General features: G+C 40.5%; 1 protein-coding gene across 1 annotated transcript; it reads left to right on the top strand.

Moving 5' to 3' along the window:
• Positions 1-460: 460 nt before the first annotated feature.
• Positions 461-4,098, top strand: LOC113093791 (globoside alpha-1,3-N-acetylgalactosaminyltransferase 1-like). Its single transcript, XM_026259358.1, has 4 exons — positions 461-651; positions 2,997-3,029; positions 3,119-3,256; positions 3,393-4,098. The coding sequence occupies exons 1-4, from the start codon at positions 461-463 to the stop codon at positions 4,081-4,083; spliced, it is 1,053 nt and encodes a 350-aa protein (XP_026115143.1). The 3' UTR covers positions 4,084-4,098.
• The last annotated feature ends 8,655 nt before the right edge of the window (positions 4,099-12,753 follow it).

The raw sequence follows: 12,753 nt of genomic DNA, 5'->3' as shown, positions 1-12,753 counted from the left end.
TGAGAGATGCGAATGGTACACTGAATGAGGTTCTCTAAGCCGACGACATCATCATAGACGGCCACTTGATGGCGGATGGCAGGATTCAATCCATGACGAAAGCAGGTGATAAGCGCAGTTTCATTCCATCCACAGTTGGCGGCTAGAGTGCGGAAACGTAAAGCATACTCACTCACGGTCAGCTTTCCTTGACGAAGGCGGTACAACTGATCATAAATGGAGAGAGCGGCGGTGTTAAGGCCAAAAACTTCTTTGAAATGGGTGGCGAAAGCCTCCCATGAGCGAGTGAGGGGGCCATTCGCTTCCCAGATTGACTGAGCCCATTGGAGGGCGGAACCTGAGAGGAGGGAGATCAAATAGGCGATCTTAGTACGATCCGTAGGGAAGGCATGTACCTGCATCTCAAAGTAGAGTGAACACTGTAGTAGAAATCCGCTGCAACCCTCTGCCTCGCCGGTGTATGTTGCAGGTCGGGCCATGGGACTGTGAGAGGCAGGCATTGAAGGAGAGTGAAAACGCGGTGGATCGCCCGCTTGCGCTTGTTCGGGGAGAGAGACTCGTGGAGGGCTCTATTCCAATCCAGCGGCATTTTGCATACTGTTGGTCTGGTCTTCTGTCACGGACAGAAGAGAGAGACAACAGGGAATACAGGTAAGTAGATGTTTAATGAGATATTGGAGATAGAAGCAGGTATTACGTGATCAGAACACTGAGGACAGACGGTGGCAGGTAAGCTGGATGATCAGACGGTAGGTTTTCAGATGATTCTTAGAACGGTTCAGGAAGTAGAGTCGGTGTTTCTCAGACGAGACCAGACAGAGAGTGAAAGGAGCTGAGGGCTTATGAAGTGGCAGTGATGAGCAGATGCAGGTGTGGTGACTTCAGTAATCTGGTGATAATGAGCGGATGGGCGGAGTCGGGTGATCAGACTCTGATGGTGTGGCAGGTGTTACTGGTGGCTCCGTGACATCCCCTCTCTCTACTCCGCTTTACTAAAGATATGCTCCTTGTCTATTTTTGAAGGCATGAGTATGCGCTCAAATATGCTCTTGAACCACTCTCATGATAATTGTTGTCATACACCGATCAGTCTGCAAAGCTCTGCTTCAAGTCAAACACACCTATTGTAGTCTAGATGCAAATAGGGGTCCATGCGCACCCCCTGGCTTTTTTTATGCCACCTGATTTTTTAAAATCCTTAAAGTGTCTATTTTCATAATCTGCCAGGTGCCAAGCTGAAATAATGTGCCAAATGGTTCTTTTTTAACCCTTTGCTGCACCCGACCAGAACCCGAAAAAAGTGGCATAACATTAGAAGTAAACAACATACAGAGACAAATGAACACATTTTCCCATACAATTCTGACCCCAGGAATTTAATGGAATGGTTATTTTCGTTTTCTCAACCGCATAGGGTGATTTTTTTTCCACAACCTGTTATTTCTTTATCATTCAAGTGTCTGTTTTAAGATTAAATTGGGTACCAAGCTGAAATAATGTCCAAAATGCCTTATTTTTAACCCTTTGCACCAAACCCGAAAAATCTAAATATGACATAAAGTAGCATAACTTTTGATGTAAACAACTCACAGAGACAAATGGGCATATTTTTCAATACAATTCTGACCCCAGAAATTGTTATTTGTCATGTTTTATAACATCTTGACCATCTGTGGTCAAAAAGAGCAAAAAAAGTTCATTTTACAGCGTTTTTATTATTCTTAACAGCCTGAAAAAGGATTTATTTGAAATGACTGCAAAAAGGGAGCAACATTTTTTGGTGGATGACAAGTGTATTGATGACCCAAAATGTAATAATAAAATTATAAGACATATAATTATTATGTATTGCAGATAATGAATCAAGTAAGCATGTGATATATTTTTTATTAATTACAAATGCAATGTACTTTATCTGCAAAAATAACATTGAATTTACACTTTTAAAGTAGGCTATGTTATTTCCATAATAAGTACACTGTATAAAAGTATATTTGAGTGCACTTCTTTTTCACAAGGGACTGCCCAAGAGTTTGGTTCAGGGTTGTTTTTCAGGTTCTGATCAGATGATCAATGAGAGTTAAAGCTGCAGTCTGTTTTGGTGCAAAAATATCCAAAATCAATATCTGAGCAAGCACATAACCAGCCAGTGTTAACTATCTAACCAGTAAATTTAATTTAATTAAATTCCAGTTATAAATGTGTTTCTGATTACAGACAAATATTTTTATTTGAAAGAAAACCAGTTTGAAGGGAGCATAATTGTCTTTTTGGGTTAAAGTAATTTTCTTAATATCAAATTTGAAGAGTATGACCATTACATTAGACAGTACAGAAATAGAAATCTACACGCTAATACACACTAATAGTCACCGATGCTGATGTTGTTGTGAACATGAATCATTTGAGAATTAAGTATAACATTAATAATAATTTAAACAGTTTGATGTGATATGAACTAACGGATCTTGTTGGGGGTTTGGTGTCTCGGTCAAGGGCACCTTAGTCATGGTACTGAATGGGGGGGGGGCACTCTCCCCACCTACAATCCCTGCTGGTGTGAGCATCAGACCTGCCACCTTTTGGTTATGAGTCTGACTCTCTGACCATTAGGCTACAACTTCCCAATGGTAGCATGATTAGCATCCCATTGGTAGCGTGACATACTGTAATGCTTTTTACCTCAGTAGGTCAGATTAAACATGGCACACTTTTAAGGCTACTTGTTCAGATAGCAATATACACTGAAAATTCTTATTTGGGTCATATTCCAAGATGTAGGCTAGAATCTGTGATTGCGATGTACAGTAAATATCCACACCGGTGCGGTGACTGACTGCCAAACATGAAAACTTGAAAATTGAAGGACTGCAGCTTTAAATGATGATGTCTGGAAAAAAAAAAAACCCTGAAAAAACAATGTTTTAAATATGTATTAACTTCATAAACAAATAAAAAAGTATTTTGTTCTTTCTGCATATTCATTTTTATTACAGTTTGTTGTACAACCAGCCGAGTGTGTTGGTAGGGTGAGTATTATGTTTTTAGTATTAATCTGTTATAGACCATTTCCAATCATGAATGAAATGATTACAGCGCTGGATGTGTGTTTTTAAAGAAGTCGGACGGATGTTGCTTCTGTATCATCATGGTTAGCTCCAGTCATTTGGGAGGGAACCTTTAACCCCATACTGATCGACTCTATCTACAAACAACACAATCTAACCATAGCAACCACAGTCTTCGCTTTGGGAAAGTAAGTCTTCATGATACCTCTCATCTAGTTAATAATCATCATTTGTTTCCCCTTTTTGTTTGAGTCTGGAAATAGTAATGAATAAAGTATAAATTAACCATAATATTTCTCTGTTTTTGTTTCCTCTGTTTGTTAGATACACACGTTTTGTTAAAGATTTTCTGGAGTCAGCAGAACAGCATTACTTTGTTGGATTTCGAGTGCATTACTACTTATTTACAGATCAACCAGAATCGATTCCTGAGGTGAAGATGGGTGAAAACCGCAGTTTGACAGTTCGAAAGGTTCAGAGTTTGAACAGATGGCAGGACATCAGTATGAGCAGGATGGAAAAACTGGAAAAACTAATAGAGAATGAACTGGCCTACGAGGCTGACTATATTTTCTGCCTTGACATAGATACAAAGTTCTATGGCCGTTGGGGTGTGGAGTCTTTGGGTCGTCTGGTAGGTGTGATTCATCCTTGGTTCTTTGATGCTCCAAGGGATCGATTCACATATGAGCGTAGACCAGAGTCTCAAGCATACATTCCAGCTGGGGAAGGTGATTATTATTATGCTGGTGCTGCATTTGGTGGCTTGTTAGAAGATGTACATCAACTTACCAAAACCTGCAAGGAGAAGCTGCTCATTGATGCTGCAAACTCCATTGAGGCAGTATGGCAAGAGGAGTCTCACTTGAACAAGTATTTCCTTTTGAACAAACCTAGTAAACTGCTCTCTCCTGAATATATGTGGCGGGGCATCAATGAAAAAGCAGCCCAAATAAAAGTAATTCGCTTCTCTAATGTAGCTAAAAACTATGCTGAAGTTCGTCCAAACCCATAGCAACCAGTATTCAGCTACACTGACATGGTGTGTTCTCACAGGCCTCCTGTAAGACATTGTGAATCTGTAAAAGGGCATACTGTAAAATATAATGATTCAGGCTTACTTTAAAAAAGAAAAATGCAATTGCTTTGTTTTACAGGTTTTTATTTTATTTGTCTTGTGTTATTAACACTACAAAAAAAAAAAAAAAAAAAAAACACCAACGTATGATTTAAAAAGAAGTTAAATCACCTTTTAAGAATATATATTTTTAAATATTTTCCTTCCTTTGAAACCATATGTTGTATCAGTAGAAAGAAAATTATAATACAATTGAAATTCCAAGTGCCCAACAAAAGAGAGCACTAATCTCTATAATGGTAAATTCTAGACTCCATGCCACGCCGCATTGCATCGCATTGCTGCAGTAATTCAGGCAAAAGGAGCCCCAGCTAGGTATTGAGTGTTGTACATACTCATACTTTTCATGTTCATACTTTTCAGTTGGCCAAGATTTCTAAAAAAATCCTTTCTTTGTATTGGTCTTCAGTAATATTCAAATTTTCTTTGGGATTCTCCTTAGTTGTCAGTTATAATAATCAAAATTAAAAGAAATAACCTTTTGAAATATATCAGTCTGTGTGTAATGAATGAATATAATACACAAGTTTCACTTTTTGAATGGAATTAGTTAAATAAATCAACTTTTTGATGATATTCTAATTGTATGACCAGCACCTGTACAACTGACTTCAGTCACAGCCTTAGATGAAATTATCTGAAATAAGAGACATTAAATCTCTCAAGATCTCAGCAAAAGATAATTAAACAATTCCATAAACAGCATCACTAACTTCACACATTAATAACCAGTTTGACTTTTTTGTCATATGTCAATTTTTTTAACAGAATTTTTGGATTTTTTTAATTTTATTGAAAATAATTAAATTTGAAATCACCGGTGTGGAGATAAGCGTTTGCTTTTAGTTGTACTCTTGACCCTTGACTTTTCAACACTAGGTTTTCTCTGATTGTTGTAGCTGGGTTTATTAAACACATTCGTTATGGCAAGAAAAACCAAAACAAAACATGATCAGATCAAATTAGCTCATTTTTGGTCAAGCTGTCATGTTTAGCCCTGATTCTTTGACATCAGTGGTGAAATTTAATGAATTGATTGCAACTGCATTTTAAAGAAAAAAGATATGAAAAACAATTATTCATTTGGGGCAGCTGTGGCATAATGGTTAGAGAGTTGGAATTGTAACACAAAGGTCACAGGTTCGAGACACGAGCGCTGTGTGAACAAAAGCCAGATCTAATGGTGTGTGATGACACACGTTATCAAGCAACTCTTTTACCAGTTGTTTTGGAGGAAGATCAACGTTCGCGACGAAAAAAAATATGTGCAAACTGTAGTGAAGCAAAGATCAGTTTGTTCCTCACTTTTCGAACTGACGCTGAGATCGTTCGCTTGCTTCAGTGAAAGTATAACGTGCCTAAGGTTTTCGACTCATACATTACACATCACGCCCTGATGTCACGTGTCGTTACGGGATCTTTACGGGTTGTGTGTGAAAGCACGCACATATCCTGGGTAATGACTGGCAGTGTGAAAGTGCAAAATCTAGCAACCCGGGAACAATTGCCGGAACACTTTACCCGTGTATTTCCCGGAATGGCAGTGTGAAAGGGGCTCATGTCTGAAGTGCCCTTGAGCAAGGCATTAAACCCCCAGGTGCTGAATATATAGTTGCCCACCGCTCAGGGTGTGTGTTCACTTCTCATTGCTGTATGTGTGCACTTATATGGATTAAATGCAGAGCACCAATTCCGAGTATGGGCTACCATACTTGGCAAATGTCATGACTTTCTTTTTTTTCTTAACTTAAAAATTTTGCACACCCATTAGAGCATATGTACTGTTTAGACATGCAGACATCAAGAATCAGCATATGAATCTCAACAATAGTGATGATCATCAGACAGATTCATGTTGCATTGCATTCTGGGTGCACCAATCATTATTCATTAATGATACACTATTTTCTTGTTTAATGCTTTGACACAATATGTATTGTATAAAACAATACATAAATAAAGGTGAGTTGAGTTAACTAAACATAAACGTAGTAGCAATAATCTTGCTTTATTCTTTTGGGCAAAGAATTGACTCAGGGTCTTTGTTCAAGTTTCAAATGATTACTGGATGTTCTTGTACAAAACAGAAACAAAATAAACTTTGGTCAAAAAAAAAAAAAAAACTGTTGCTCCATCATCTTTCTTTCTTTCATAAAGGGGACACCAAAATTTAATTAAAGTAAGTCCAATAAATAAAGCTGAGCAAACACATTAACATAAAAAAAAAAAAAAACATTAAAATGATATCTATTCAAGCACTTATAACTTTAATGTTAAATTTTCAAATTATGGCTCTTAAATCCCCAGCCCCTAACTGTATAAGTAGGCAAACTATATAAATTATCTTGAATCATAAACCTTTGTGATACACACAAAGTATGTATACAATTGTGTTTTTTAATTTTTCACTGAAATCTGTATATTGTTATAAGTTGTACGATCACCTTATTTTTTTATGCAGTGTGCAAATTAACGTATTGGTTTACATGGACAAAGAAAAAGGACTCTTATTTTGATATTCTGGCCCGGGAGTTGCAAATGGACTGGTGAACTGCGCAGGCTTCCTCATACCAACAGAGGAGCTGTGAAGGAGCAGACGTGACTCTCCCGGTCTTTTCAGTTTATCCTGTTTTTACAGGTAAAAGCACGAAAAGTATAAGTAAAACTGTGAAATATAAAACAGCGATTGCACTAGTGTGATGTATGATGAATGTGAAGTGTTGGATTAGATTCATCTTTTGGCGTTTTGTTTTTCATAAACTATGTTCTCTCTTTAATATGAGGAAAAGGATCTAAACATGCTCCAGTGATCTTTATATCAATCTATACACATTTATTAATTGTGTTTTGGTTATAAAATGTTTATTTGTTCAAGTTAATGTGTAAAATAGAGAGATGAATGTCTCTGAGAAGCTCATTCTGTTGCCGCGTTTGGCGCGCTTGGTGGTCACGTGACCGGGCGCTGAGGGAAGATAAGAAAAGCACACTGTATGTGTTCTTCCATTATAGATACTCGCCTGTGAGGGAAAAAAAAAGGTAGTAAATTGTGTTAATATTTACAACATACACTATATATTTACAATGTATAATATTTTTAAGTAGACTGTAAAAAAAATACTTTTACACTGTAAATACACATATATTGAGTAAATCTAATTCTAAGTTATATTGTCTTTATAAATATTAGTATTGATGTGTATGAAGTGTATATAGAGTATACAGGTGTCAACAAAAGGGTAAACGGAAGACAAGAAAAATTGTAATATGATTTTATTGTGATGACAGTGACATTAAAGTGCTGAAAAAGAAAGAAAGAGACACAACAGAATGTAAAGCAAAGCTTTAAAAAAACAATTGTATGTATCTGAAATTGATTTTGCACTCAATAAATATACCAACAGAGGAGCTGTGAAGGAGCAGACGTGACTCTCCCGGTCTTTTCATTTTATCCTGTTTTTACAGGTACAGTATTCTGTCTGACAGGCCTCCGGAGGTGGGGCCTGCAACAGATTATTGGGGGCTCGTCCGGGATCCACTCCATGTGACGCTAGGAGGCGGATCCAAAGATTCCAGAACCGTAGGGCCCAGGCAGCGTTGGGGCTAGAGGCCGGCGGCTGCTACATCCACGGAGCAACGAGACAAGAGGCTATCTGTGCCAGGCTATCTGTGAGTACTGTATTCATCCTGAGGTCCAGGCTACCACGGAAGGGACGACAGGCGGTGACATAATGGCGGATCGTGCAAGGAAACAAGCTGGTGTGGGACATCAAAAGAGAGCTAATTTCCTTATCTGCTGACGAACTGTTCCGCATCGCTAAGATAATTGGGTCAACAGCTAAACACGGTACCAGTGAACTGGATCTGAAGGACAGTGGGGTTTGTTTTGACCATATCAATGCTTTCATGTCCAGTGAACTTTTGCTAGAGACTGAGGACCAAGGTATGAGTGAACTGTTGTCATTGCAAGAGATGGTAAAATCAGCAAAACAGATTTACACAACTACATCTGATGTTGATCAAAACACACACCCTACACATGTTTTACATCCACTCACCTCTCATGACACTTATCAGACACCACCACATATTACACCTGATTCAGGGGATGTTAAGGGGACCATATCTGAAACAAACACAGAAATGCATAAAATGCTGGCAGAGTATGAAGAACTCGGCCGAAAAATTCAACAGTGCGTGACACCGACCCAGAACACTAACTTGACTCACACTTTAGCACAGGGGGGCGCCACTACAGCACACGTAAACCAGACTGAGCAACCCAAACATGTAGCTACTGACTTTGCGTTCCATATGGGGGGTTTTCAGTATATCCAGCCCCGTGAGTTTAAAATACATGGAGGCCACATTGGAGATCACTCATCAGACATCACGTTAAACAATGTGTGGAGGCAAATAGAAAGCGGCTTAAATGAGAACTTCAGCAATGCCGATGTTGTCAGAGGTGTGCTGCGAATTATCAAGCCCGGCATTTTTAAAGATATGCTGATGAACAAAGATGACATGACTGTAGCTGAGCTTAAAGGGTTTTTACAATCGCACTTGGGGGACCGAAATAGCACAGAGCTGTTCCAAGAACTGATGTGCACCAAACAGAGTGAACATGAAACCCCTCAGCAGTTCCTATACAGAGTCATGGGGTTGAAACAAAAAATACTCTTTGCACAAAACAAGCTAATTCAGACAGGAAGTATAGTGCTGCTACTGTACAGGATGTGTTCTTACACACTGTCTACCAAGGACTAAGCCATCAGTGTAAAGATATTCGAAGTGAGCTGAAACCCTTGTTAGCCGATAGTGATGTAACTGACGATGCTATCCTCAGGCACGTTATGAAGATCACAAGTGATGAGAATGAGAGGCCGCGGCGACTGGGTCCACCAACCAGAGCAAAACCATCTATGGCTAGTAGTGCCCAAGTTAGCGGTGAAACAGACAGAGATGTGAAAACTGCAAAGGTTTCTGCTGCACAAAAAGTTCAGGACGATCCGATTAAGCATCTTACTGCCAGGATTGATGCTCTAACCAGCATGGTAGATGCCATACAACATTCCATGCCAGCACGAACTGACGGGGGCTGCCAGTGCTCTGCCAGCCAACCATCCTTTAGCCGGATGAGCCGTTTGCGATGCTGCCAACGATGTGCAGACGAAGGGCGACAGAACTGTGCACACTGTTTCATCTGTGGAGAGGAAGGACACCGGGCAGTGGGTTGCCTATGACAACCTCAGCGGCAGGGAAACGGGAGCCGGCCACTGCAAAGGGGCGACCAGTGACCGCAAAGCAAATGCCCCAGCCAAACATTACTACCCTGAAGCCGGCCAGGCCTAGCGGTGGAGTGTTAGGACAAGAACGCTTGTATCAGAAACAAACCAATAAATGAGATGAAGTCCATGATTCAAGGAGCAAGCATCCTGGGCTCCTGCAAAAACAAAAATGACAACATAATCAAACTGATCGGAAGCAAGGCACTGACCGAGTGCAACTTGAATGGCTTGACAGTAAGAGCATTACTTGACACCGGTGCCCAAGTCAGCATGGTGGACCGTGTGTGGAGAGAGAAGTATTTGCCAAGTGTTGAAGTGAGGCCACTTCGAGAGCTTATCGGATGTCAAGATGATCTGAAAGTCTATGCTGTAAATGGAGACGTTATCCCATTTGACAGTTGGGTAGTCATCACAGTCAACCTGCTAGGAAATGAGGACACAAGTTTATCTATCAATGTCCCATTCCTGGTGAGTAAAATGCCAATTGAGAGACCACTACTGGGTTTCAACTTAATTGAAGAACTGATTCAGGGGCAGTCTGAGCAACTGATGCCAACACTTACCTCACTACTGGCTGGAGCCATTGACATCCCTCGTGAAAAGGCACAAACCTTAGTCAAGGTGATCAAAGCTGCTGAAGATGATTGTTGGATATTGGGGAGGGACTCTTAGAAATACAACCCCAAAGTGACCCTTGTGTTTTCATACCCATTAGAAATAACACAGTGGTAGATGTGACCCTGCCCTGTGGCACAGTGATTGGAACTCTACAAAGGATTGAGTGGATATTAGCGGAGTCTGGAAAAACGAATGAGCCGAGACAGACTGTAACGATCCAAGCCGCGACTACTCGAGAAGATGAGGCAAAGTCATTGTGGCACCCACCTGTCAAACTGGACCATCTGAACGAAGGTCAAAGAGAGGTAGTTCAGAGAATGTTGTATGAGGAGTCTGGTGCTTTTAGTAGAGATGACAATGACATTGGGTGCATACCCAGCCTGTAGATGCCAATCACACTTAAGGATGACATCCTGATTCAGAGGGCATATTCCTCAGTACCAAAACATTTGTTTAATGAGGTGAAGAGCTACATACAAGATCTTCTAGCAAAAGGATGGATCGTTAAATCAAAGTCACCATACGCCGCTCCAGTAGTCTGTTTCCGCAAGAAAAATGGCAAGCTGAGGCTCTGTGTTGATTACCGTCTCCTAAACAGGAAAACCATCCCTGACCGTCATCCATTGCCTAGGATTCAGGATCTGATAGACACCCTTGGGGCTACTCTTGGTTCAGCATTCTCGACCAAGGCAAAGCGTATCACCAGGGGTACATTGCAGAAGGATCCAGACACATGACAGCATTCATAACACCCTGAGGGCTTTATGAGTGGGTCCAGATCCCCTTTGGATTATCCAATGCACCTGCTGCCTTCCAACGCAGTATGGAAGAAATGCTTCATTCACTCAGGGATGAGTGCTGTATCCCATATTTAGATGACGTCTTATGCTATGCGAGGTCCTTTGAAGAACATGTTGAGAGTATACGTAGAGTTTTGAGGGCCCTCCAGCATCACGGTGTAAAGCTGAAACCTGAAAAGTGTGAACTGTTCCAGAGTGAAGTCAGGTACGTCGGGCGGCTGGTGTCAGCCAAAGGGGTACAGATAGATACTAAGGACCTGGAGGCTGTCAGACTCCTCAGACAGTGGGTGATGTAAGGAGGCTGCTCGGGTTCCTCAGCTATTACCGTGCCTTCGTTCAAGACTTCTCTAGGGTAGCAAAACCATTGTATGAGCTACTGCAGGCCAAGTCTGGGACAGCACAGAACACTCAAAGCAAGAGAGCTAAAGGCCCACAAATTCCCTCCAGATCTCCAGTAGAATGGACCAGGGACCACCAACAGATCCTGGAAGAACTAATTGGAATGTTAGCAAGCCCACCTATACTGGCATATCCGGACTTCAACTTACCCTTCACGCTCCACACTGACGCATCTGAAAAGGGCCTAGGGGCCATCCTATACCAGCGACAAGATGGGAGTTTGAGAGTAATAGGATATGGGTCCAGAACATTGACAACGGCAGAGAGGAATTATCGATTACACTATGGCAAACTTGAATTCCTTGCATTGAAGTGGGCGGTGTGTGAGAAGTTTCGGGACTACCTGTTCTACGCCCCACATTTCACAGTGTACACAGACAACAACCCCTTGACATCTCATTTCTAGTCTTGATCTTAGTGCTGCGTTCGACACCATAGATCATGACATACTCATAGATCGATTACAAAACTATACAGGTATTCAAGGGCAGGCTCTAAGATGGTTTAGATCCTACCTGTCTGATCGCTACCATTTTGTTTACTTAAATGGGGAGTCATCTCATTTATCATCAGTAAAATATGGAGTGCCACAAGGATCCGTCCTAGGTCCCCTTCTATTTTCAATATATATGTTGCCCCTTGGTAATATTATTAGAAAATACGGAATTAGCTTCCACTGTTATGCTGATGATACTCAGCTATATATCTCAACGAGACCAGATGAAACTTCCCAATTATCTAAGCTAACAGAGTGTGTTAAAAATGTAAAAGATTGGATGACACAATTTTCTCCAATTAAATTTGGATAAGACAGAGATACTAATTATTGGACCAAAAAACACTACACAGAATCTTGTAGATTACAATCTGCAACTAGACGGATGTACTGTTACTTCCTCTACAGTCAGAAATCTGGGTGTTATATTAGACAGCAATTTGTCTTTTGAAAATCATATTTCCAATGTTACAAAAACTGCATTCTTCCATCTTACAAACATTGCCAAGCTATGAAACATGTTATCTGTTTCTGATGCAGAAAAGCTAGTTCATGCATTCATGACCTCTAGACTGGACTATTGTAATGCACTTCTAGGTGGTTGTCCTGCTTCGTCAATAAACAAGCTACAGGTAGTCCAAAATGCAGCAGCTAGAGTCCTTACGAGGTCAAGAAAATATGATCATATTACCACAATTTTACAGTCTCTGTACTGGCTACCTATTAAGTTCCATATCAGTTACAAATTATCATTACTTACCTATAAGGCCCTAAATGGTTTAGCTCCAGCGTACCTAACTAGCCTTCTACCACGTTACAACCCATCACGCACCCTAAGGTCACAAAACGCTGGTCTTTTGGTCGTTCCTAGGATAGCAAAGTCCACTAAAGGAGGTAGAGCTTTCTCACATTTGGCTCCCAAACTCTGGAATAGCCTTCCTGATAATGT

Source organism: Carassius auratus, unplaced genomic scaffold (assembly GCF_003368295.1).
Source record: "Carassius auratus strain Wakin unplaced genomic scaffold, ASM336829v1 scaf_tig00215135, whole genome shotgun sequence".
NCBI classification, from domain to species: domain Eukaryota; kingdom Metazoa; phylum Chordata; class Actinopteri; order Cypriniformes; family Cyprinidae; genus Carassius; species Carassius auratus.
This window is presented reverse-complemented; position numbering and strand designations above follow the sequence as displayed.

What these genes read in the sequence shown, in the direction of transcription:
- LOC113093791 (XM_026259358.1), top strand. Translation starts at nt 461, where the DNA reads ATGTTGCAGGTCGGGCCATGGGACTGTGAGAGGCAGGCATTGAAGGAG. An exon ending in AGAGACAACAGGGAATACAG is followed by an intron (nt 652 to 2,996) that starts GTAAGTAGATGT and finishes TTTTTATTACAG; the next exon opens with TTTGTTGTACAACCAGCCGA. An exon ending in CAGCCGAGTGTGTTGGTAGG is followed by an intron (nt 3,030 to 3,118) that starts GTGAGTATTATG and finishes GTGTTTTTAAAG; the next exon opens with AAGTCGGACGGATGTTGCTT.